At 47.1% G+C, this 22,303-nt stretch overlaps 2 protein-coding genes across 13 annotated transcripts in view; one reads left to right on the forward strand and one right to left on the reverse strand.

The window, feature by feature from the left end:
* The window catches only part of SYCP2L (synaptonemal complex protein 2-like), a 70,958-nt gene extending 68,798 nt beyond the window's left edge, over positions 1-2,160 (forward strand). For all 12 annotated transcript variants that reach the window (XR_824938.1, XR_824942.1, XR_824939.1 and 9 more), the window contains one exon: positions 1,557-2,160. The gene's annotated coding sequence lies outside the window, so the exon portion shown is untranslated. The remainder of the gene's footprint in view (positions 1-1,556) is intronic.
* Positions 153-20,829, reverse strand: ELOVL2 (ELOVL fatty acid elongase 2). Its single transcript, XM_010835862.1, has 8 exons — positions 20,816-20,829; positions 17,686-17,749; positions 11,938-12,125; positions 7,868-7,945; positions 5,261-5,432; positions 2,734-2,858; positions 2,197-2,331; positions 153-406 (listed from the first exon to the last, which is right to left on the reverse strand). Exons 2-8 carry the CDS (start codon positions 17,699-17,701, stop codon positions 287-289), a joined length of 834 nt encoding a protein of 277 aa, XP_010834164.1. The 5' UTR covers positions 17,702-17,749; positions 20,816-20,829; the 3' UTR covers positions 153-286.
* Between the last annotated feature and the right edge of the window lie 1,474 nt (positions 20,830-22,303).

Below are 22,303 nucleotides of genomic sequence, written 5' to 3' on the forward strand. Positions count from 1 at the left end.
GGCGGGGTGGGGCGGGGGGGGGGGGGGGGCGGTAGGTTGGTGGGGAGAGGAGAGAAGGCGCACGGGTTCTGAGTTCTGCGGAGTTCTCGCCTCACTGCTGATGAAAGCATTCAGTTAACAGATCAACCCAACAGCAATATATTAATACGTTCCGGATACAAATGATTTATAAACTCAAAAGAAATTAGTTTATGCTAAAACATATATAACTTTCAATTCAGTCTTTGCTTTAAAACAAGCGGATCTGTTAGACTATTATATATGCTTTGTCTTTGAGACGCGACACTTATTGTGCCTTCTTGCTTATTACTCCGTTCGTTGTGCTGAAGTAGGCTTTGGAAAAACCATTCTTGACTTCTTTCCCTGCCTCTTCCATGGCTTTCTTCATTGGCTTTTTCCGGTATGTCTGTTGGGATGTGTACATGTTGAAGAGAAAAAGAGAAAGGGATTCTTTAATAGAACCTTGTCTGTAATGTGACTTAGGGTCTAAAACAATGCATGATTTCATTGGGTACTGAACTTTCTAGTATGAATGCTTATTTGTTAAATGATGGTTGTTAAGCTTCTGATTAAAAACAAGACAAATGCATGAATTCCAAGGAAAAGCTGTCTCACCTTACCCACATCAGGTTAGTATTGATATACTATTTTATGGGATTAGCATTCAAATTCTGCATTAGTTGCTTACATGGAGGGAATGATTTTTTTGAAGTCTTTTTAAAAAGTCAAGGTATAAGTGAAATTCAGTGCATCAGTTCAGGTGTATAACATGATTTAATGCTTGTAAATGACTTACTGCTTGGTAAGTGGTCACACCGTGTAGCTTACCATCCCACATACAGGATTTACCACATTTCCCATCCCACTAGAATTTTTTCTTGTGATGAGAACTTTTAAGATCTAGTCTCAGCAACTTTCAAGTATGCACTATGACTTACTTAAGGATAGAAATTAAAAAAAAAAATACAATTCAAGTGAAAAAGTGCTGTTATTTCAAAAGTACTGGTACCTGAGATTTTGGCTTGATGTATGTCTTGGCACAGCCTTCCTATTCAGACAAAATATATGATCTCACTTTTTTAAAAAAAGCGAATAGTATCAACTCAGGATCAGGGCTGACCTTGACTACGGCTTTGAGCACCACTGTTCCCCACTGCTGGACTATGGATTCCTTCAAGTTTCAACACCAAGATGATTCCCTTAGTCTGCCAGCAACGTTCATCATTTTTTTTTTTTTTTAGGAGAGGGGTGGCTTTGTTTGGTTCTATCAATGGTTGCTGCTTTAGAAATTCTCAAAGGAAACTTTTATCTCACAGGAGACAAAGCCTCGCCAGTCCAATTTCCAAAACACAAGAGCTGAAAAGCTATCAGAAGTTCTGCTCCCCCAGCCGTATTCTGTATAAAACCACCATACATTTGCTCAAAGTCAACCCAAACTAAAGTCAGTGGGCACTTGTTTATTTGCAGGAGAAAATACAGCCAATACAATTTCAGAAGTACTGTTCTGAATGAACTGTATATTCTCATTTTTCTTACGAAGCTTTCTATTTCCGCAGCCCACAGAGGAGCAATTCAAAACCGACCGCCTGAGGCCTGTGCTGTCACTGCTGCCACCGGTTCTTTAGAACAGAGTTGCTCTGAAATTGCGTTTTGGAAATCCCTTCCACGTAAATTGTTAAAAAGAAAATGGCACCTAAGGAAAAGTCAATGTGACCTTCTCATCCTGGTTCACTTCAAAAGAACGTTTTCAAATAAACAGGAAGTCTACAACCTTGCAGTAGCTAATGGCAACAGGTTTTCACCATTAGGTTCATTTAGTCGATGTTTTCCTCCATTCATAGAGATTTCCTAGATCTGTGTTACTATACACAGTGTTTAACTTTCAGAGGTGAGACTTTGGCAGCCTGGTGCAAATACAAGATTCAAATACATAGTATTTTTGATTAAACTTCATAGGCATGCATTGAAAAACGTTTGGCAGAATGCCCACCAGAGCAGTAACAGGGGTTAGTTCTCCTGTGGAGGAGGTGCAGGGAGATGAGTTAGGAATGCAGGTTGCAGGGTGGACTCTGTGCACCTCTGTTATCTGAGCTGATCAACAAGCCTGCACTCCCATAACGTTTAACTGGTAAAATTAAAAACGTAACGCAGAGGTGCTCAGTCTCATGTTTCGCTGTTGACTGAGTTTAAACGTACCTGAATGTAGAAGTTTAAGAAGAGGATGACCAGCGTCATCATGTAAGAAGACTGGAAGATGAGGCAGCCCAAGGGGAAGCCGCAGGGCCTGACCACGGCGCTCATGGTGTGGGTGATGGTGAGCAGGAACTGCACCTGTGGGCGGCAGGGGCGGATCGCTCTGGCTCTGCTGCAAGCCTGCTCCCGGGGCGAGAGAGCCCCCAAAGCGCCCGAGGGGCCCACTCTCCTCTCTGGGAGTTTTGTCAGAAGTTAGCAAGTGTGTAAAATTGGCCATCGTTAATTTTCTCTGGGGAACATCTCAGGCCATTTAGCTAGAAACGCTTCAGCAGAGTAACTTCAAAAGTATTCGTCTACATTTCACAGCAAGGAGTGAGCTAGCTGCATATTCCATACGCACAGGACGCATTCCGTACACGAAGGACACTTTAACAAGGTTTTATTCTTAAAAGCCCGTTTTTAAGAAAGCCTCCAGCCTCCAGGGCTGGGACCGAGCATGCGCCGCAGCCCGCGGGGCGGAGCTGGCGGGGGCAGACGTACCAGCTGGGCCTGCGTCAGGTACTTCTTCCACCAGAGGTACTTGTGCATGGACGGGAACACGGACAGCCCGTAGTAGGAGTACATGAGGATGTGGATGAAGCTGTTCAGGGTGGGGCCAAAGAAACCTAGGAGAGCACAGGAGGCATTATCGTTCCTTTGGAAGGCAGGACCGGCCGTTCTTCGTCAAGCACTGTTCTCCCTGACATAACTGAGCACAAACAACCCAGCGCTCACGTGACTCACCCGATTCCTGTGCCATCATCGCAGGATTCCACCAGACACCTAGAGAGGGGGCTCACCCGGGACTGGCTGGGACTCTGAAAACCGTTTTGCCAGGGCTATGCAGTCTCTGTCATGACTACCATCTAACCAGGAGGCAGAATTTCAGAAAGAACATGTGTTTGCTTTCACTAAACCTTCCAGCCATTTGGGTTGTAGACAGACTATATGATTATAGCCTTCATACATGGCTGAACAGGGCACTTGAGAGTCAGGGAAAATGTACTGCCCTTCATAGTTTGGTAAATGGAATCTCCCTGGAAGGGACCTAGAACCAGGAGATGCTGCAGAATGTGAATCGGGGAAGGTCCCGCAGGATGAGAAGAGGCTGAGCTGGGCTGGGGACTTTCCCAGTGGCCAGGAAGCCTCCTGAACTTCTGGGACAAGGGGTGTCTAACACTTTTGGGTATCTGCTGTGCTGAGCTGTGGCGGGGAACCCCCCTGCCTCCGGTCCCCTGCCATCACCTTCATGACAGGTGCTATCATCCACGTGGGTGAGTCGTGTTTCAGGAAACTAAGGAGCAAGGGCTAAGCCCTGTGTTGGCTCAACTAAGGGTCAAAGGATTGAGCTGCAAGAGGTGAGGAAGTGCACAAGCCAAGGAGCGGGAAGCAGGGTGTGAGAACAACGTCAGCCTACGTGAAGGGCTCCGGACGGGGCGCGCAGAAGGTGAGCGCAATGGGCGGGTCCAGGATCCAGGCCGCTGGTCTGTGAGCTGCCCAAGAGACGGGCTGTGCAGCTGGAGGACCACCTAAATAGCTCTGTCCCCTTGCATATATTACTTTGTAAATTTTGTTTCTCATCTGGAAAACTGATATAAGTAAGTACCACTTAAGGTTGTGATGGGGTTAACTATATAAACTAAAAGGCACTGCACATATGGGGGTTAATTAATTTAAATTCTCCTGCCTGGTTTCCCAGTCCTGAATTAACAATCTGGATAGATCAATGCAAATCAATGAATATGACAAGAGGAACAGCACCAGGAATCTAGCAAGTCCTTATACACTGGCTGGAATGACTTGTCAGGACACTGGATTTATATGAAAGCACAAATATAGTTTCAGAGTACCAGGCAGCACAATATTAGTGATTTTTTTTTTTTTTTTTTACCAACCTGAGTTTTCATTTCCATCAATTAATTTTAAAAAAGTAGTTGCTGCTTATAATTTTCATAGTATTCTAGACTGAAAAGAAACCATCACACACATAGAATTCCCATGAATGAAATACAATGTCTTTACACAATGGTTAAGATCGACTTTTAGATGCTTTAGTGATTTAGAAATGAAACTTGATAATCAAAAAAATACTTAGCCTTGACAACTGTCCTTTGGTATTGATTTTAGTCTACATACTGATTATATCATCAGTCTACTATATTCTTAATAACTAAACTGAAACCAGAGTATGTCAGTCTAGGAGAGGTGGAAAAGGGTCTCTTCTGTCCACTGCACCTCCAGCAAGCTTACTGGAGTTTAAATTTACATCTTCATAGTCAATGTGCTGCAGATACCCCAGTTTTTTTTTTTTTTTAAGTATCATCTCTACAAGTTCCTATATCCTAGGAGAAAATCATTCTGACCTGAGTTGTACCTGATTTTTCATAGAATACTTTTGAATTCTTGGGTATAAACCAATAAATATCCAATAAAAAGTATTGTTCTCTCTTGAGCGCTGTGTTGATATGTCAGGTCAGAACTGACATGTCAACTGTGAAAGTCAGTGCAGTGAAAGTTATTAGCTTTTTGAAAAAGTGAGGTCAATTTTTTTTTTAAGTGAATCACACAGAGCCAGGCTAAATACTGTTTCATGGAATTTGTTTCATTCAGTATGAGTGCCCTGGGTTGTGATATAATGTAATATTTATTGATGTCTTAGTAAAAAAAAAAAAAAAAATTGAAAGCCACTGCTCTGGTGGGTCAGGGGGATGTAATTTTATTTTTTCAGAATGGATAAACAAGCCCCTGAAGTTGAAATGACTGCATCTGTACCACAGCCGAGGGGTCGTGACTGGAAGGCGCTGTTTCTACCAGCCCAGGGCGTGGGGTAACCTGCTCCAGCTGGGGCACGCGCTCCTGCCATCAGATGTATGGTGCATGGAAGAGAAGACACTTTTAAAATTTATCCTAATACTCAAAGGTTTTGCCAGGATCAAAGATGAGAAACGAAACGGCCACCAGCAAACGTGTGCTTCCCCGTGTGACGGGCAGGAGGCCCATTACACAGAACCGACAGATGTATACTTACTTTGCCCACAAGGAATCCAGTTCAGGACGCACCACCAAATGTTAAACATGGAGGCGTGATGGTAGACGTGGAGAAAGGTGACCTGGCTGGTTTTTTTCCGCAACACAAAGAAAATTGTGTCCAGGAACTCTATTAATTTGGAGAAGTAGTACCACCACAACACCCTGGCTACCTGTACGAGAAGTCAAGCGGGAGGAAGACAGGGTGAGCTGTGATGCCGCCCGGGGCCACCTGCCCCTGCGGGCACTGGACCATGCTCCACCGGCTCACCCGCCCTGCTCCCAGACCAGCGAGAACCATCTCACCCGGCCTCTGCTGCCATCTATTCCTTATTCCCAGCAATCCAGCCCCATCTAGTGAAAGGAATTATTGTACCTTTCCAAAATATTGGGGGGGACCAAAAAGTCTGTTCCCTTTCTGTGCTCCACTGTTTTCTTTCTGATCTTTTATTTCTTAAACTTGATCAGTTGTATAGAATTCCTAATAGTATGGATTTAGGTGACTTATTTTTCCTAGTGTTGTTTAAACTTACTTCTCTATCCTCCACGTTTTCTGTAAGAGCAATGACAGAGGCTTAGCTGGATTCAGGTTTAAGGTTGGAGGTAAGATTACAGTTGACCCTTGAACAACGGGGAAGGGATGGTCATGGCACTGACCCCCTGCACAGGCCAGAGTCTGTGTATAACTTACAGCCAGCCCTCCGTAGCATGGTTCCTCCGTGTCGGGTTGTACAGCACTTAGTATTTAGTACTGAAAAGAGTCTGTGTATTAAGTGGACCCGTGTAATTCAAACCCACGTGGTTTAGTGGTCAACTGTACTTCAGGCGTGGGTCTGTGTACTTCCTGTGGAATCACGTCAAGAGGTACCCAGCTTCTGGGTGGCCCGCTGACACTAACAGCAGCAGAGTCCAGGTGTTAACAGCCTCACCTAATCATCGCGAAGCTTCCACTCAGCTTTCACCCGGTAGCTTCATCGTTTACAGATGACTGCCGTCTGGGCCCATTACCCTTCACTAGAAGCTGCAAAATGGTGCTTTTCAAATTCTCTTCATACTTACGTGCATGTTTTTGTCTTTATAGAAATAGTTCTTCCTCTTTAGCTATTTGGAAACTTTACATAGCACGTGAGATGATGTTAGTCACTCAGTCGTGTCCAACTCTGTGACCCCGTGGACCATAGCCCTCCAGGCTCCTCTGTCCGAGGGATTTCCCAGGCAAGAATACTGGAGTGGGTTGCCATGCCCTCCAGGGCATCTTCCTGACCCAGGGGATCGAACCTGGGTCTCCCCCATTACAGGGAGTTTCTTTATTGTTTGAGCCACCAGGGAAGCTCTTTCTCTTTAGCTATTTGGAAACTTACATATGAATGGCAGGATAGATGTTTGATTCAATTTTTTTTTTCTAGAATTAGTTGGTGTCCTAGTAACCTTCAAAAAGTAACAACGATTTTTTTTTTAGTGTCATTTTAAACTCGTTTAGTTTTTATAAATTTGTCAATATTCCTTTTGATACTCAAACTGTCCCACTTTAGCTGTGGGAGTCCCTTTAAGCTGGCCCTTACATCTTCTTGTCGTGACCCCAGCTTCCTGGCTCTGTCACATGATGTCCTGGATTCTTCTCATATATGTACTTCCCCCCAACCAAACAGGAATCGATCAACTCTCTAAGAGCACTAAACCCTCCTGGTGGATTATATTTAGAGAGCATGATGTGGGTATCACTGCTGGTTTCTCAGAGACTAACTAGACCTCTCCTGTGAACAGAGCTAAAAAGCACGTTTTAGAAAGAATGTTCATTTTGATATTTCTGATTTAAATCTATGATTACTGAGTCTTGGTTTCTCTTTTCTGTGTTTCAAATATTAGTTGTAATGATATTAACATTATTATGTACTTTATCTTAAGCATACCTATAATAGTCCCACAAAAAGCAATACCAATATTTTTATTAATAAGAGCAGCCCCCCCTTCCAAATTACTGAATGCCGTTGAGGTCATTTCGCTCAGGGTGTGCACTCAAACACTGTTTAAAGGCACGTGAAAGAATTCCTTGGGTGGTTATGTCAGCAACTTAATATACGGGTAATTATTTTATTTCCAAGATGTGGAATAAGAGGCTGCCTTGCATTCTTTTAAAATTTGCTTTATAATTATGTGAAAACACCTACTGTTTCTGAAAATTAGACAAGGGACATTCAGAGAAGTCCAATTTCCACCTCTATCTACTCTGCCCTGGTCCCTCCCCTAAAAGGAAACAAGTATGTTTGCTTATGGTTTTAAAAAGAAACAATGGCAGAATAAACTAAAAGCTAAGACATGCATATTCCTATCATTTTCTGCACATGAGGCCCTGTACTATAGGCATGGTCTGTGGGTTGCTGTTTTCACTGAGCTCCATCCTGGAGATGATTCTGTATCAGGACAGAGGTCATCCCCATTCCACTTTGCAAAGGGATCTATTCAAGGTTTGTTCCATCTGTCCCCCAAATGAGCACTTCTACTACGACGGAGACCCCTGCTTATCTAAGCCCAGCCTCCATCCTCGTCTCTGGGAGGAGAAAGCTTTCTCTCCTTTTCAGTGAGAAATGGTTACAAACAGCTGACTCACCCGGATGTCGGCCTCCCCTGCACTGGTCAGATCCTGACACTGTAAGTTGTACCCTCCTTCCCAACTGGAGAGAATAAGCTGCCAAAGAAACAAAGGAGAGGAAAAAAATCAGTGCAAAAATTTGGACGAAAACTCAACTTCCTATTCATGTTTCTGATTGGCATCTATTCAAGATTTGAGTTCTTCCCAGTATGAGCTTTACTCAATCCTGTTCCCAAACACACAGTATCAAAGGACCTAATTTCTTGCTGCTGAACTGGTATCAGTGGTTAAAATCCTTGGTTAATATAGGATTTACTTCTAACCTTCACAGCCACCAGAAACAGAATTTAGCTATCATTTGAGTAACAAAATATTTTCTGTAAACAATTATCTAATCATATGCTCTACAAATACAATACAGAATTAAATGTAAACATATGTGAAGAAACTACACTAAAATTTAAGTACTTTATTGGCTTACATGTAAGTATTTGTTATTTGATCATCCCAAAGTTATGAATTATGTACTTATTACCATTTTCCATGAGAAAACCAGGGCTCACAGACATTCTGAAGTCATTTTCTTCATTGTGTTTATGCTATGTTGTAATCAGTCATTTGTGCGATTATAACTGATACACATCTGTTTTCCCCATTATGCTCAAAAAACAAAGCTCCATAAAGTCCATGCCTCCTCCTTTGCTCATTTTTTGCAACTACAATTCCTTGTCCAATGCCTGGCACAGAGAAAGTCCTCAATGACTATTTGCTTGTGATCACACGACTATAAGTAGTAGAACGACAACTGGATTCAGGTCTTCTAATTCCTTGTCTAGTTTTGCTTCTGCAACTTAAGGGAATGAACTTTCTTTGTGGGAAATTCTATAAAAGTTTTCTGCCTTCTTGCTCACTGTTACTAAGAAACTTAAAATTCTAGACTATAAGGTCTTTGGCTTTGATTTACATATGATATATGTGAAAGCCTATAATTTTCTGTAGCTTATCAAAAAGGTGTAAAGGGACCGACTGTTAGACAGAGCAGGGAGGGAGGGATGTTAATAAACTGAACACCAAGAAAAAGAGATAAACTCAAAGAACACAGAATGTTTCAGAACCTTCATGAGTCTTCCATATCCTCCACTGCTTCTCTTCTAACAAAATCACCCCAGTTAACATTGTGATAAGTATAGGTTATCAGGATAATGAATCCAGGGAAAGTAAGAGAGACTGAACCTTCCTGGTGGGTCTATTACAGATCAAGTCACCCCCAGGTCCCAGAGCTGTCCATGTTGGTTCTCAAATGGGAGCTGGTGGGAGGCCCCAGTGGATCCAGGAATATCTAGAAGTGTATGTAAATTTTTTCTGCCTTTTTCAAAATAAAGTTACTTAACTTTGTTTAGAAAGATTAATTAAAAACCTCCATGGTCAGGCTGTAGTTCTGCAGCTCGGGGCTCTACCATCTACCGTGTTTATGTAATAGCAACACCACAGTAGGAAAGAACAGGCCATGCTCTGCTTAGTCAGCTGTCCCCCGGCTGTCCCCTCCCCACCGCACCCCTGCAGAACCATCTGACAGACTGAGTGGCAGAGCAAGCAGCCAGGCTGGGGAAGGCTCAGAGGGCCTCACCCCAGACCCCTCCTGCTGCCCTGGGCGTGCTGGTTTGCAGGAAGCACCCAACCTGAGTGTTGAAGAGGAGGAAACCAGGCTTTCAAACAGGGCTGTCAGCCTTAAGGAGGTGTGGGCCAACTCGCTCCAGAATATGACTAGAATCCACTCCCAGTCCACACCACTGGTGTCTGTGACTGTAGCACCATCAAGTCCCCCCAGCAGAGCCTCTGCTTCCATGCTTGCCCCAACTCGCTGAGTCCATTCTCCATGTAGAAGATCCCATCGCTCATCCATTAACATCCTTCGATGGCTCCTCCTAAGAACAGCCAAATTCCTGGCGAGGCCCTGGGTAACCTGCTCCCGTCCAGCTCGTCTCGCATCACCCGTCTCTGTCCACTCTCCTTGGCACACCGCTGCTTCTCGTGGGCCTCGACCACCACCCTGAGCTTGCTGCGGCCTCGAGGCCTCCCCAGATCTTGACCTGCCTGGCCTGCTCTCATCACTGCGCGCAGCTCAGCCATCGCCTCCTCAGAGAGGCCTCCCCAACCCCGCCTGGGCCAGTGCTCCCTCTTGCACTTGGGCCGAGGCTGTGCTCCAGAGCCTGGGACTCGACCCGACACCGTGCAGGGCCTGCAGGGTGCGCTTGCTGGAACAGTGTTAGTGGTTTCAGGGCAGCTTCCTGGCCTAAGCACACGTCTGGCCTGAGTGTAACAGGTTAGCAAGGTTAAGGTAAGCTACCCCTTGACTAGTCTACGAACACAGCCTGTAGTATAAGGGGGAAGACCTTAAACCCCGAAAGAGGTTAGGTCAGGAGACTAGGAGGCACTCAACCACCAGCAGTGATTTTGAACTGAGAGATGGAAAAGTCTGAGAAGAGAAACAGCAGACCAGTGGGAGCTAAAGCTCACAGTGGAGAATGCGCTCTGTGCAGGGGTTTCTCCCTAAAAGAGACAAACCCGTACATGTATGTGGCGGCTCAGGCACTGAACTGTCGTTCTCGTTCCTGCCGTCGGTGCCTGTTGCGGACTTCGTCCTGACTCATAGGGCTGACTGTCTCCTGCACTTGCACGAGTCTGTGAGCTCTTCGAGAACAGGAACCACCTCTGACCTCGCTGTGGCCCCTGGGCCGCAACGAGCGTGGGCTCGCTGAGTGCCGGCTGAACAGAACTGACGTCCTGACGCCCAGGAGGGAGTGAGGCAGGACAGACGTCGCGTCTCCATCTTACAGCTAAGCTGGCTGAGTGAGTCCCCCAGGGCCGCAGAGGACGTGGAGAGCCGCCACCGCGCTCGGGCCTCCCGCCTCCGCTGCGCCGACCCTCCCGCGGGGCTCGCACCTCTGACCGAGTGAGCCCACCAGGCGGGCCCTGCAGACGCGTGGCCGCTGAGACCCGCCCCGGGAAGAGTGCCTCTCCCTGCTGCACAGGGAGGAATAAGCCCGTAAATTACTCTCTCGCAAGAGAAAACTAAAATTGAGCCAGGAGGGAAACTAAAATGCAAGTTCCCCGTTTAGACTCAGGTGGTGTGATTTTAGAGCTGTCAGGGTGGCCTTCCTGACCCCAAGCTCTGCCACCTGCACTCTGATGCCTCCAGTCCCATAATTAGCGTTTCAAAACAGTTTAGATGATGGTTATTAACCATCATTAGGATGGTGCCTATTAGGCTAATTAAACACAGATTAAAAACTAGGGGTGAGAGGGCCTATGTTTTAGACAAGAATTTATTTCCATTCAGAATCCAAGGAGCCCAGGAAGGCAGCTATGTGTGTGCCACTGTTAGCCATTTATAATATATATGAATGATTTTATCCTAATTTTTCTCCAAAAAGATTCTGTTTTAGTTCTCTCTCTCTCGAGGTTTATTTAACACTTTAAGATTTCCTCTTGTATTACAGTAAATACCCTTTAGCTGTGTAGGCAGGGCCATCATTACTTGTTCTTTTTCTTGTGAAATCACTCAGGTTTGGCAGATTATAAAGGAATAGGGAAGACATGATGCAATGCAGGCTACTATAGCCAAGCTGGGATGTCACCCCAGGCCTCCGGGAGGTGGTCCTCAAGACACACAGTGGCCCGGAGATGCGAGGAGCATCCTTTAAGGGATGTTATGTTTGCATTTCAGTCAGACTAACTGTATTTAATGTTTAATTGAAAAAAATACTGTTACTCAATAGCTCAGGCAAACCAGTTTAACTTTTCTAAGCCTCAGTATGGTAATCTATAAAAGGAGAAAAAAAAAATACATGATCTTTAAGCCCATTCAGATCTAAATTGTGACTTTAAATTACAACTAAAGACTAAGGACTAAAGAAATAGGTCTAAATTACAATAAGAAAAATTCAAGTTAGAAACAAAGACTTCCACCCATGTGGAAGGAATAATATCAGACGCTGGAACAGCTTCTTGAGATATTAAAGATCAGTATTGATAGAAACCGTGGAAAGTTCTGGAATGCCAGACGTAACTGTTTTGCGGACACTTACCTCTGCCAGCATGTATGCGGAAAGAAGTGTGATTCCAAGATTGTACAAGGTGAGGATGCCCCTGAGGGAAAGAGCAGGTCTGTTCCTCATGCATCTGTTGCCCAGCCATATCAACAGCAGGTATAAAACAGTGAGAGAAAAGGTAGGGAGGTAGGAGTCCAGCATGAACCATCCTCTGACTCGAGAATCTGAAAAGAAACACACAGTGAGAATCCCACAGAGCACCCTGCGTGCTTAGTAAGGAGATGCCGTCTCGTGCGCTGCGTGTGTCGCACCAGGCCCAGCAGGGAACCGTGGGCCGCAGCGTGAGCAAGCTGGATTCGGGTTCCATTCGGAAGAAGAAACCAGTGGGGCTGAAATAGTTAAGGAAGGTTCCACGGTGCCAACAGGGCTTAGGCCGAACACGCAGTGACAAATCAGAGAGGTGGGAAGTGACCGTTCTCGATGTCTAAGTGGCAGAGTCCTGTGTTTACACTCAGTAAGCAGCAGGCATGTGTATTACGCTGTCCCACACAAACGGCTAAGCAAGCGTCAGCACCTGCAAGAGGCCATCGGGCAGTCAGCAGCTGTCAGGACGTGAATCCACACCCAGCTCCTGGGTCACTGCACCTTGCTGCTGCCTCCACGGAGCAACTCTGGGAGGCGGGACAGAGCACACGTCCATACTGAGCCCTAGCTCCTAGCACCCGCACCCCCTGGAATCAGCTTAGCATCACTATAGAAACCAGGAGTGGTTAGAGTCCAGCTGGTCCAAACAGGGCAGCGGGATTACAGGAGGGCGAGGGCGAGAGGCTGGAACGAGCCTTGGAGCTGAGGGTTTGGAATGGAGAACAGGAAACAAACCAAGGATCCAAATCTGATCGTGGACCAAGAGTACGCACAGCCAGGAGGCAAGTGTCCCTTACTCTGGAGAGTGAACACGTACAAACCTAAAGAAGCTTTTCATGAAGATGGCACCAAAGGCGAAGAAGGAAGCCCCTACCCCTCCTAAAGCCAAAGCCAAAGCAAAGGCTTTGAGGCCAAGAAAGCTGTGCTGAAAGGCATCCACAGCCACAAACAAAGACCGGACGTCACCCACCTTCCAGTGGCCCAGAACACTGTGGCTCAGGAGGCAGCTCAAACATTCTCGAAGAGCGCCCCCAAGAGAAACAAACTGGACCACTGTGCCATGGTCAGGTTCCCCCTCACCACCAAGTCAGCCGTGAAGAAGACAGAAGACCACACCACACGGGTGTCCACTGTGGGTGTCAAGGCCAACAAGCGCCCAATCCAACAGGCTGTGGAGAAGCCCTCTAATGCTGACGTGGCCAAGGTCAACACCCTGATCAGGCCTGATGGAGAGGAGAAGGCATATGTTTGACTGGCTCCGGACTATGATGCTTGGATGTTGCCAACAAAATTGGGATCATGTAAACTGAGAGTTGGGCTATAAAGAAAGCTGAGCACCAAAGAATTGATGATTTTGAACTGTGGTGTGGCAGAACACTCTTGAGAGTCCCTTGGACTGCAAGGAGATCCAACCAATCCATCCTAGAGGAAATCAGTCCTGAATATTCATTGGAAGGACTGACGCTGAAGCTGAAACTCGAATACTTTGGCCACCTGATGCAAACAACTGACTCATTTGAAAAGACCTGATGCTGGGAAAGACTGAAGGCAGGAGGAGGGGGCGGCAGAGGATGAGATGGTTGGACGGTATCACTGATTCAATGGACATGAATTAGAGCAAGCTCTGGGAGTTGGTCAGGGACAGGGAAGCCTGGCGTGCTGCAGTCCATGGGGTCACAAAGAATCAAGACACAGTTGAGCGACTGAACTGAACTGAAACGGAGTCCAGCTAGCTAATTCCAAATATAAAAGTTTTCACTATTAAAAAAAACAACCTAAAGAAAACATACACAATAGAACTATAATACAGTCAGTAATTAGAAAATAACTGGAGGCACAAAGTGATTTTTGTTCTCTGTTCTGCTCCTTTTTGTTGTAGTCTAGAGAGAGAAAATGGTTTGGCCCAGAATTATGAGAACTTCACACTGACTCCGATCTCTGTAAACAGAGCTGTTGGAGCTGGGTTCTCCCTTTCCGGGATCCCTCTGGTCCCCAGAGCCCCAGTTCCCCTTCTGCTCCCTGCCACCCCACCCAGCCCCGGGCTCTCCACATCCCATCCTGCAGAGCACAGTTTCTATGAGCCAAGTGCCTTCTCGAGCTCTGTGGCATCACTGATGCTGTGAACTTCCCGCATCTGTGACGGAGCTGAAAGGTAAGGGGAGCGTTCCTGCAGGTAACAAGTTATCTTCTGCACAAGGGGCTCATAACCATCCGTCCTGAGGTCTGCACACCGTGCCACTTCCCAATGTCCACCTCCGCATCTAAAGCCTGCGCGCCCTTCAAGGCCCACGTCAAGGGCCTGGCCTCTGAGGGAAGCCACTTCCCACTGCTCTTCCGTAACTACAGCTCTTCAGTGTAACAAACAGTGATCAATTTACAGTCTGCATGTTATCATGGCGATAGTGTGTGTGCTGGTCGCTCAGTCATGTCCAACTCTTCACGACCCCATGGGCTGTAGCTTGCCAGGGTCCTTTGTTCATGGGATTTCCCAGGCAAGAATACTCGAGTGGGTTCCCTTCTCCAGGGGATCTTCTTGACCCAGGGATTGAACCCAGGTCTCCTGCATTGCAGGCAGATTCTTAACCATCTGAGCCACCAGGGAAGCCCGTGTGGCTATAGCACTGTTTTTATAATGAACATTTGCTGAGCACTGATTCTGTGCCACACACAGACCTAAAGCCTTTTATATGTGTTAACTTAAAATTCTCAAAACAATCTAATTATATAGGTGATGTTATTTTGAACAGCTATATAGAGGTGTCATTGCCATATACAAAAAACCCTGCACACTTTTCCTGTGTACAATCTGATGAGTTTGCTACTGCTAAGTCACTTCAGTCGTGTCCGACTCTGTGCGACCCCATAGACAGCAGCCCACCAGGCTCCTCCGTCCCTGGGATTTTCCAGGCAAGAGCACTGGAGTGGGTGCCATTCATATGCAAAGCCCTGTGCTGCCAACACCACAGTCAAGGTGATGGATAACTCCATCCTATAGGTGGAATTATCTCTGGTTTACAATAGAGAAAAACTGAGTAAAACAGTTAAGTAACTTGCACTAAACCCTACCCTGCCTCTGCTTATGGTATTGAGTTAAACAGTGTCCCCCAGAAAGGTGTGTTCAGGTCCAAACTCCTGGTCTCTGTAGATGCGGTCCTACTGAGAAATAGGGCCTTTGCAGACACAAACCGGCTAACGTGAGGCTGTACCAGGTGAGGTGGGCCCTGCTCAGGGAACTGTGTCCTGAGAAGAAGGGGAGGTGCAGGAGGAGAAGGCCATGTGGAGACGGAGGCAGAGACCGGGGTGATGGAGCGATGGAGCTCCAGGGCAGCGGCCGGAAAGCCCTGAGCGGGAGGTGTGGACAGAGCGCTCCCGGAAGCGCAGGGCGGGCAAGCTGACACCGTGTTTCCAGAACAGGGAGAGAATGAACTGCTGTTGTCTTAAGCCGCACAGTCTGTGGGAGTTTTGCTACGACAGCCCCGGAAACGAACACATGCGGTTGACTTCCGCGCTTTCTGTCTCAGAGGTTGTGGTTTCAGGCCCCAGCCAGTGTACTCTGAGAGGTGAGACTACCTTGTATTTCTACTCAGTCTCACTCATAACTTACAGCTGCTTAGTGTGGAGGTGAAGGGGACAGTCATCAAACGCATGCCCGCCGACAGGTCAAGTACGTGATGCAGTGCTCAAGGCTGTGACTGTCTTGTGTCACAGTCCTGTAAACAATGGCCATGGTTGTTAGGGAGGCTCACAATTGCCCTAACCAAAACTCAGGACCGAGCACTTATAAATCATCGTCTTTGGGACCTGAGACGTTAACTCTGCAGCGGGGTCAGGTATTTGCCCAGAACAATCTCTCTGGATGGTGCCAACATGGCACGGGTACAGCCGGAAAAGGCTTGGGGATGCCTGTCGGTTCCCCAGGGGATTTGCCACACGATTTCAGCCCACCCACCTCTCAAGGGAGAGGAGGGTGCCTGCCGGCCGGGAGGCTCAGCCTCCTGTCACCACAGACGTCACCTGATCAGCGATCAACTGTCAACCTCACAGTCTCCTCGCAGCAAAGGAAATTTCCATAAAAATGACCCAAACTGAGCAAACAACTGCAATCCCGTCCTTAACTGCTCCTGTTCACGTAATTCCAGGTGACAGTGGCCTCACTGATGCCAAAGCTCAGTGTGACCTTGGCTCAGACACTGCCTGTTAAGTCTCTGGTGGAGACGTCACGTGCTGGCCCGTCACCCGGAAGCCCCGCGTGCCTGCTAGAGTGCCCATGTCCTCGACACTGCCTGCTACAGCAGTGCCACAGAGGGCACGTCACACAAAGCGGGCTACGAGCGACCGACATCCCACTCTGCCCGCCCCACGGCGTCATCACAAGGAGGAAATGGAAAACAAAACGAAGACCAAAGACAATGTGAATACACAGATGAGTATATTTGAAAGCTCTCTACAATCAGAGTAGCATCTCACTAACACTATGCAAGTGGTCACGCTCAGGACAGTTTACGCAGCCTGTGTCCCAGCGTGATTCTATTTAAAGGTTCTGAGAAACTGGAAAACCTCGTTTCCCTCTCCTCCCACCCCCTAATGCTGAGCAGACAACTTGTAAATTCTCCAGCTTTGTGAACCAGCAAGGCTCAAGGGAAACAAAAGCATGCTCTTGAGACTTTCCTCATTTATTTGCAAAATATATAGTGTCTAATTGGTTCCTAGGACCGTTAAGACACCGTGGAGATACCAGTCATGGGTCCTGTCCTCATGGAAGAAAGAGCTATTAATCAAGTGCATGAAGGAAATAAACAGGAGCTGAAACAGAGCATAATGAGAGGTTTAAGAGTCGCTGCTTTTGAGGGCAGATCTCCACCGTCCTGGTGAGGGAAAGGCTATCTGAGGAGGGGACGGTTAAGCGGACATCTGACAGTGTAAGAAGGAGCTGACCGTGCTGGGGAGCAGCAGCATAGGAATGAATTTTACACTCAGAGGAAGGAAAAGATGTCTAGAGCATGGGGAGAGTGGACAGCTGGGGCCGGACAGTACAGGGCTGCGTGGTCCACGAGGAGCTGGGTTTTATCCTGAGGACGCAGGGAAGACCTGATGGGTTTTAAGCTAGAGTGCTGCACAATATGACTTAGGCTTTTGAAGTCTTGCTGCAGCTGCCGCTGAGCAGACGATGAGGAAGGGCAGCCGCGTCAGGAGGCCCCCCGTGGTCTGAGTGGGTGGTGATGGACGAACCACCAGGACCCTCCGGATGGCTGGGAGCTGAGGAGTCTGAACTGTGGCTCTGGGCAGGGAAAGCCCAGAGAGTCTAGAGGGAGTCTATCGGACAGGGAGGGGCAGAGAGACCGTGTGTGAGGATGTGGGAGGCGGGTGGAGGAGGGGAAGAGAGGAAGAAGCAGGCTTGGAAGGAAAGGACTGCCACCATGGCAGCCGCGGAGAGACCAGAGGCACAGATGGCACTGCGCTGTGTTCCTGCCCCCAGGAGAGGCTGGAGGGCAGGAGGCGGGGGCCCTGCAGGGACGGGGGAGGGGCGGCAGGTCTCTCAGGGGAGGCGCCAGACTGTTCCCCAGACACCTGCAAGGGCACCATCCTCTTCTCTAACTAGACGGTGCTCCTTCCACATTGAGTTCTCAAGTTCTCACTCACCCCGAGGTCCAAACATATTGTCCAAAACAGCATTGACTTCATCATCAAAGGCCTTTAGATGCTCCTGAAAAGACAAAGAAAAAATGATTTAAGCAGATGCTTCTGGAATCTCTCAAAATGAACCACTGCCAACAACACACGGTTGACAGAATCCAAGGGTCCTGGCCTCGGGGACTTTTGACTGCGGAGATTTATGGGAGGTGGACCAGGGATGCGGCCTCACCATCACCAGCCTGTAAGGACTGGGAAGGCAACAGTTTCTCTTTCCATTTCTTAGGTAAAAGGAGTCCTGGAGGACAGTTTGGAACCTTCAAACGCTGAAGGGTGACTGACTGTCCCATGTCCTTTGAGGATGCTTAGAGAGGTAGAAGCTTCTCCACAAACAACTCCTACCGTTGCAGTTCCTGGGCTATGTGCAAGCCACAGGGAGAGTCTACACCTGCAGGACGCATCTAACGTCTGTGGGCAAGCCGCAGGGAGAGTCTACACCCGCAGGACGCACATAATGTCTGAGCAAGCCACAGGGACAATCTACACCCACAGGATGCACGTAACGTCTGTGGGCAAGCCACAGAGAGTCTACACTCGCAGGATGTGTGAAATATCTGTGTGCAAGCCACAGGGAGAGTCTACACCCACAGGACACAACCTAATATTAAAGAAAAATTCAGCTGAACTGTATTTCACAAAGCTAAACATAAAACTACAAAGACAACTCATTTTTCAAGGAAGGAAATTAGGTACTATGGCTATTTTTCCCATTGTCTTTATGTTTTGTTTTTCAAAACATTTTCAGTACATTAGCATCCATTTACTATTACAATAGATAGTGTCACTAGGGTACCCCAAATTAATTACCACCACTTTAGTGGGTTCAGGGTGGGACTGGAGAGTTTCTGCTGAGCATTGGGTGGCTGATAAACTGGCTGCTGGCCCCTCTTCACGCTGGAGTGCCATCACACCGCTCAGAATACCTGCTCAGGTGTTCCCTTCCCCTGCTGCTAAGGTCTGGAGCACCTCCTCCGGGAAAGGTAGGAAGAGAAGAACAATGCACAGTGTTCCTAGGAAAGGGAGCTCTGACAAGGATTTCAGGTGAGTGGACTGGTCTCTGACAGCAAGTGAGTTTCCTGGATGGTTGTCAGGAAGTTCACGCAGAACATTCTCCCTGATCAACAGCTGGTGTGCAGTCAAACGCAGTTTATTCTCAAAGAAAATCTAAGTGCCACAGAGGAGACTCAGAAAAGAAGACGTGTGTGTTGGTGATCAGCACTTACTGTCTGCACCTGTCCCACATTCATGACATTGATCTGGAGGGAATTTCAAGGAAACGTAGGTCTCTGGGAACCTCAGGCAGCTTGGGGAGGAGGATGAGGATGAAAGACGAGCATTTATGAGCACCCACGACTTGCTGACCAGTGAATTAGGACCTTTATTACTTCACTGTATCTCTATGGAAAGTATATAGACTCAACTAGGCTTCCTTGGTGGCTCAGTGGGAAAGAGTCCACCTGCCAGTGCCGGAGACACGGGTTTGATCCCTGGTCCGAGAAGACCCCACATGCGGCGGAGCAACTAAGCCCGCACGCCTCAGCTACTGAGCCTGGGCTGTGTGCCTGGAGCCCGTGCTCTGCAACAAGAAGAGGCCTCAATGAGAAGCCCGCGCACCACAGCTACAGAGGAGCCCCTCTTGCCCCAGCTAGAGACAAGCCCACACAGCAATGAAGACCCAGCACAGCCAAAAATATATAAATAGATAAATTAGAAAAAAACCAAACAAACAACTATCTGAACTAAACCCACTTTGGAAGATTTTAAATAGGGTTTTTATCTTTGGTTTCCATGAGGGACATCCTGGGAGACCTCCAGATTGGGGAAAGGTCAGTTACCTAACATCTCAAGGTGAAACGGTTTTATTTGCGCTGCTGTCCAAACAGGGCAGACCTGTCTAGAGGCCTCTCATTCCCAAGCAAAGAAGGTTAACCTCGCTGATGTACCCACCCTCACAACAAACACCAACGAAATCTTTTCCATTGCCACATCTACCCACAATGCTTAAACTTTCACAGTTTGTTTGCAAGCATTCAAAATCCATCTTCCAGTGTCAGCAGATCTAATACAATGCTGAAAGTCACAAGGCTTGTATTACTTCTATTATCTTTCAGAAATTCAGTCACAGTGGAGGAAAACAGAAACAAAAGAAAAGCTAAGAAGAGAAGACAGGAAGAGTAAACAGAATGAAAGATAACTATGAATGAATTCTTTGTCATTAACTTCATGATTTATTAACCAATTTTCTGGACATTACCATGTAACAGCACCATGTTAGATGCTGACATATGAAGTCAAATGAGGCATGGCCCTTATCGTCACATAGGCTAACAGACAAGTCATCAGTAATTGGGGGTCAGTTTCTTAAGTATGATAGGAAGGGTTAACAGCGGTGCGATGTAAGAACCATGAGAAAGGAAATGTTGCCGCCGCTGCTGCTGCTAACTCGCTTCAGTCGTGTCCGACTCTGTGCGACCCCATAGACGGCAGCCCACCAGGCACCTCCATCCCTGGGATTCTCCAGGCAAGAACACTGGAGTGGGTTGCCATTTCCTTCTCCAATGCATGAAAGTGAAAAGTGAAAGCGAAGTCACTCCAGCCATAAAAAAGCGTCCTTGAGTATATTGTTCATAATTACATGAATAAAAAGGGAAAGAAGGTTGTTCCCAAGGTGGGGGGCGGGGGGAGTCCTGGGTTTTCCTGGTGGCAAAGAAGGTGGTAAAGAATCCACCTGCAAAGACAGGAGACATGGGTTTGATCTTTGGTCCAGGAAGATCCCACATGCCACAGAACAACCAAGTCCATGCCCCACAACTACTGAACCCACACTCTAGAGCCTGTGCTCTGCGAAAGAGAAGCCACCGCAATGAGAAGCTCATGCACTGCGACTAGAGAAAAGCCTGCACAGCAACGAACACCCAGCACAGCCAAATAAATAAATAGTTTAAAAAAAATAAACATACTTTAAAAAAAAAAAAGAAAAATCCTGCCATCTGTGACAACGTGGGTGGACCTTGAGGGCGTGATGCTGGGTGAACAGATAAGTCAGAGAGAGAAACAAATACCATATGATCTCACTTACGTACGGAATCTGAAAGAAACAAAACCAAACCGAGATACAGAGAACAGATCGCTGGTTGCCAGAGGTGGGGGCTGGGAAGTGGGAGAAGCGCTGAAGGGGTCAAAAGGTACAAACTTTCAGTTATTAAACAAGATTGAGCCCCAGTGATGCAACGTGCAGCATGGTGACCACAGTCAGCAACACTGTGTTGGCACCACTGTGTGTAAAATAGACAGCTCGTGGGAAGCCGCTACACAGCACAGGAGGCTCCGCTCAGTGCTCGGTGACGACCTAGATGAGTGGCTGGGGGGAGCGGGGCAGGGGAGATGTGTATACTTATGGCTGCTGGCTGGGCTTCCCTGGTGGCTCAGATGATAAAGAATCCCCTGCAATGCAGGAGACATGGGTTTGAGCCCTGGGTTGGGAAGATCCTTGGAGAAGGAAATGGCAAAACCCACTCCAGTATTCTTGCTGGAGAATCCCGTGGACAGAGGAACCTGACAGGCTACAGTCCATTGGGTCGCAGAGTCAGACATGACTGAGCAACTAACAGCAGGCCACTGTGGCTGATTCCCGCTGTCGTTCAACAGAAGCTAACGCAACACTGTAAAGCGATTATACTCCAATTTACAAAATAATAGCAATACTGTATTGAGTATTTGAAAGTTGCTAAGAGAGTAGATCTTAAAAGTTATCATCACAAGAAAAAAATGGTAACTGTTCATGTTAACTAGACTTACTGTGGTGTTCATTTTGCAATATCTATAAATTCCAGATCACTATACTGTACACCCGAAACAAAAGGAAAAATACTAGATTTCATTTAAATCTCTTATAAATTTAGCCTTCCAAGGAGGAGCTGCCACTTTGTTGAGTTTTGAAGGATTCCAGGACATCGTCGAGACGAAGAGGAAGCAGCAGCAAACACACGGAGACGCGGCTCAGCTGGGAGACGCTCGTGGCCAGGGCCCCTGGTGACCTTTCTGACAGACAGAAGCAAAGCGAACCGGGGAAGGTCAGAAACCTGAGGACAATTACCTCTTTGGTTCTGAGTTCTTTAAAACAGTTATTGAGGATGCAGTTTAAAAAGACAAGGATGAGATGGCTTCGGAAGAACAAATCAGAGTTCCCACCGGGTCAGGAAAAGGTAAGCTGAAGTACAGAGTTGGGGCAGCGTTAGTCACCCAGGACGAACTCCGAGCAAAGGGTGAGAGCGGAGCCTGGGTACCGAGTTCGCAGCTGCACTCTGGGTCCGGCGTGTGGAAACACAGGCGGATCAATGGATAAACAGACTGTGATATAGCCTACAATGAAATACTACTCTGCAACATAAACGAATGAACTATTGATGCAAACACGTGTTGATGAATCTCAAAATTATGATGTTGCATTAAAGAAGCTAGACCCCCCCCAAAAAATACACAGCTTCCATTTACATGAAATTCCAGAAAATAAAAAATTATCTGTGTGACACAAAATCAGTGGTTGCCCAGGGCAGCAGGAGAGAGG

Source organism: Bison bison, unplaced genomic scaffold, assembly GCF_000754665.1.
Source record: "Bison bison bison isolate TAMUID 2011002044 unplaced genomic scaffold, Bison_UMD1.0 scf7180017864053, whole genome shotgun sequence".
Taxonomy (NCBI): Eukaryota; Metazoa; Chordata; class Mammalia; order Artiodactyla; family Bovidae; genus Bison; species Bison bison.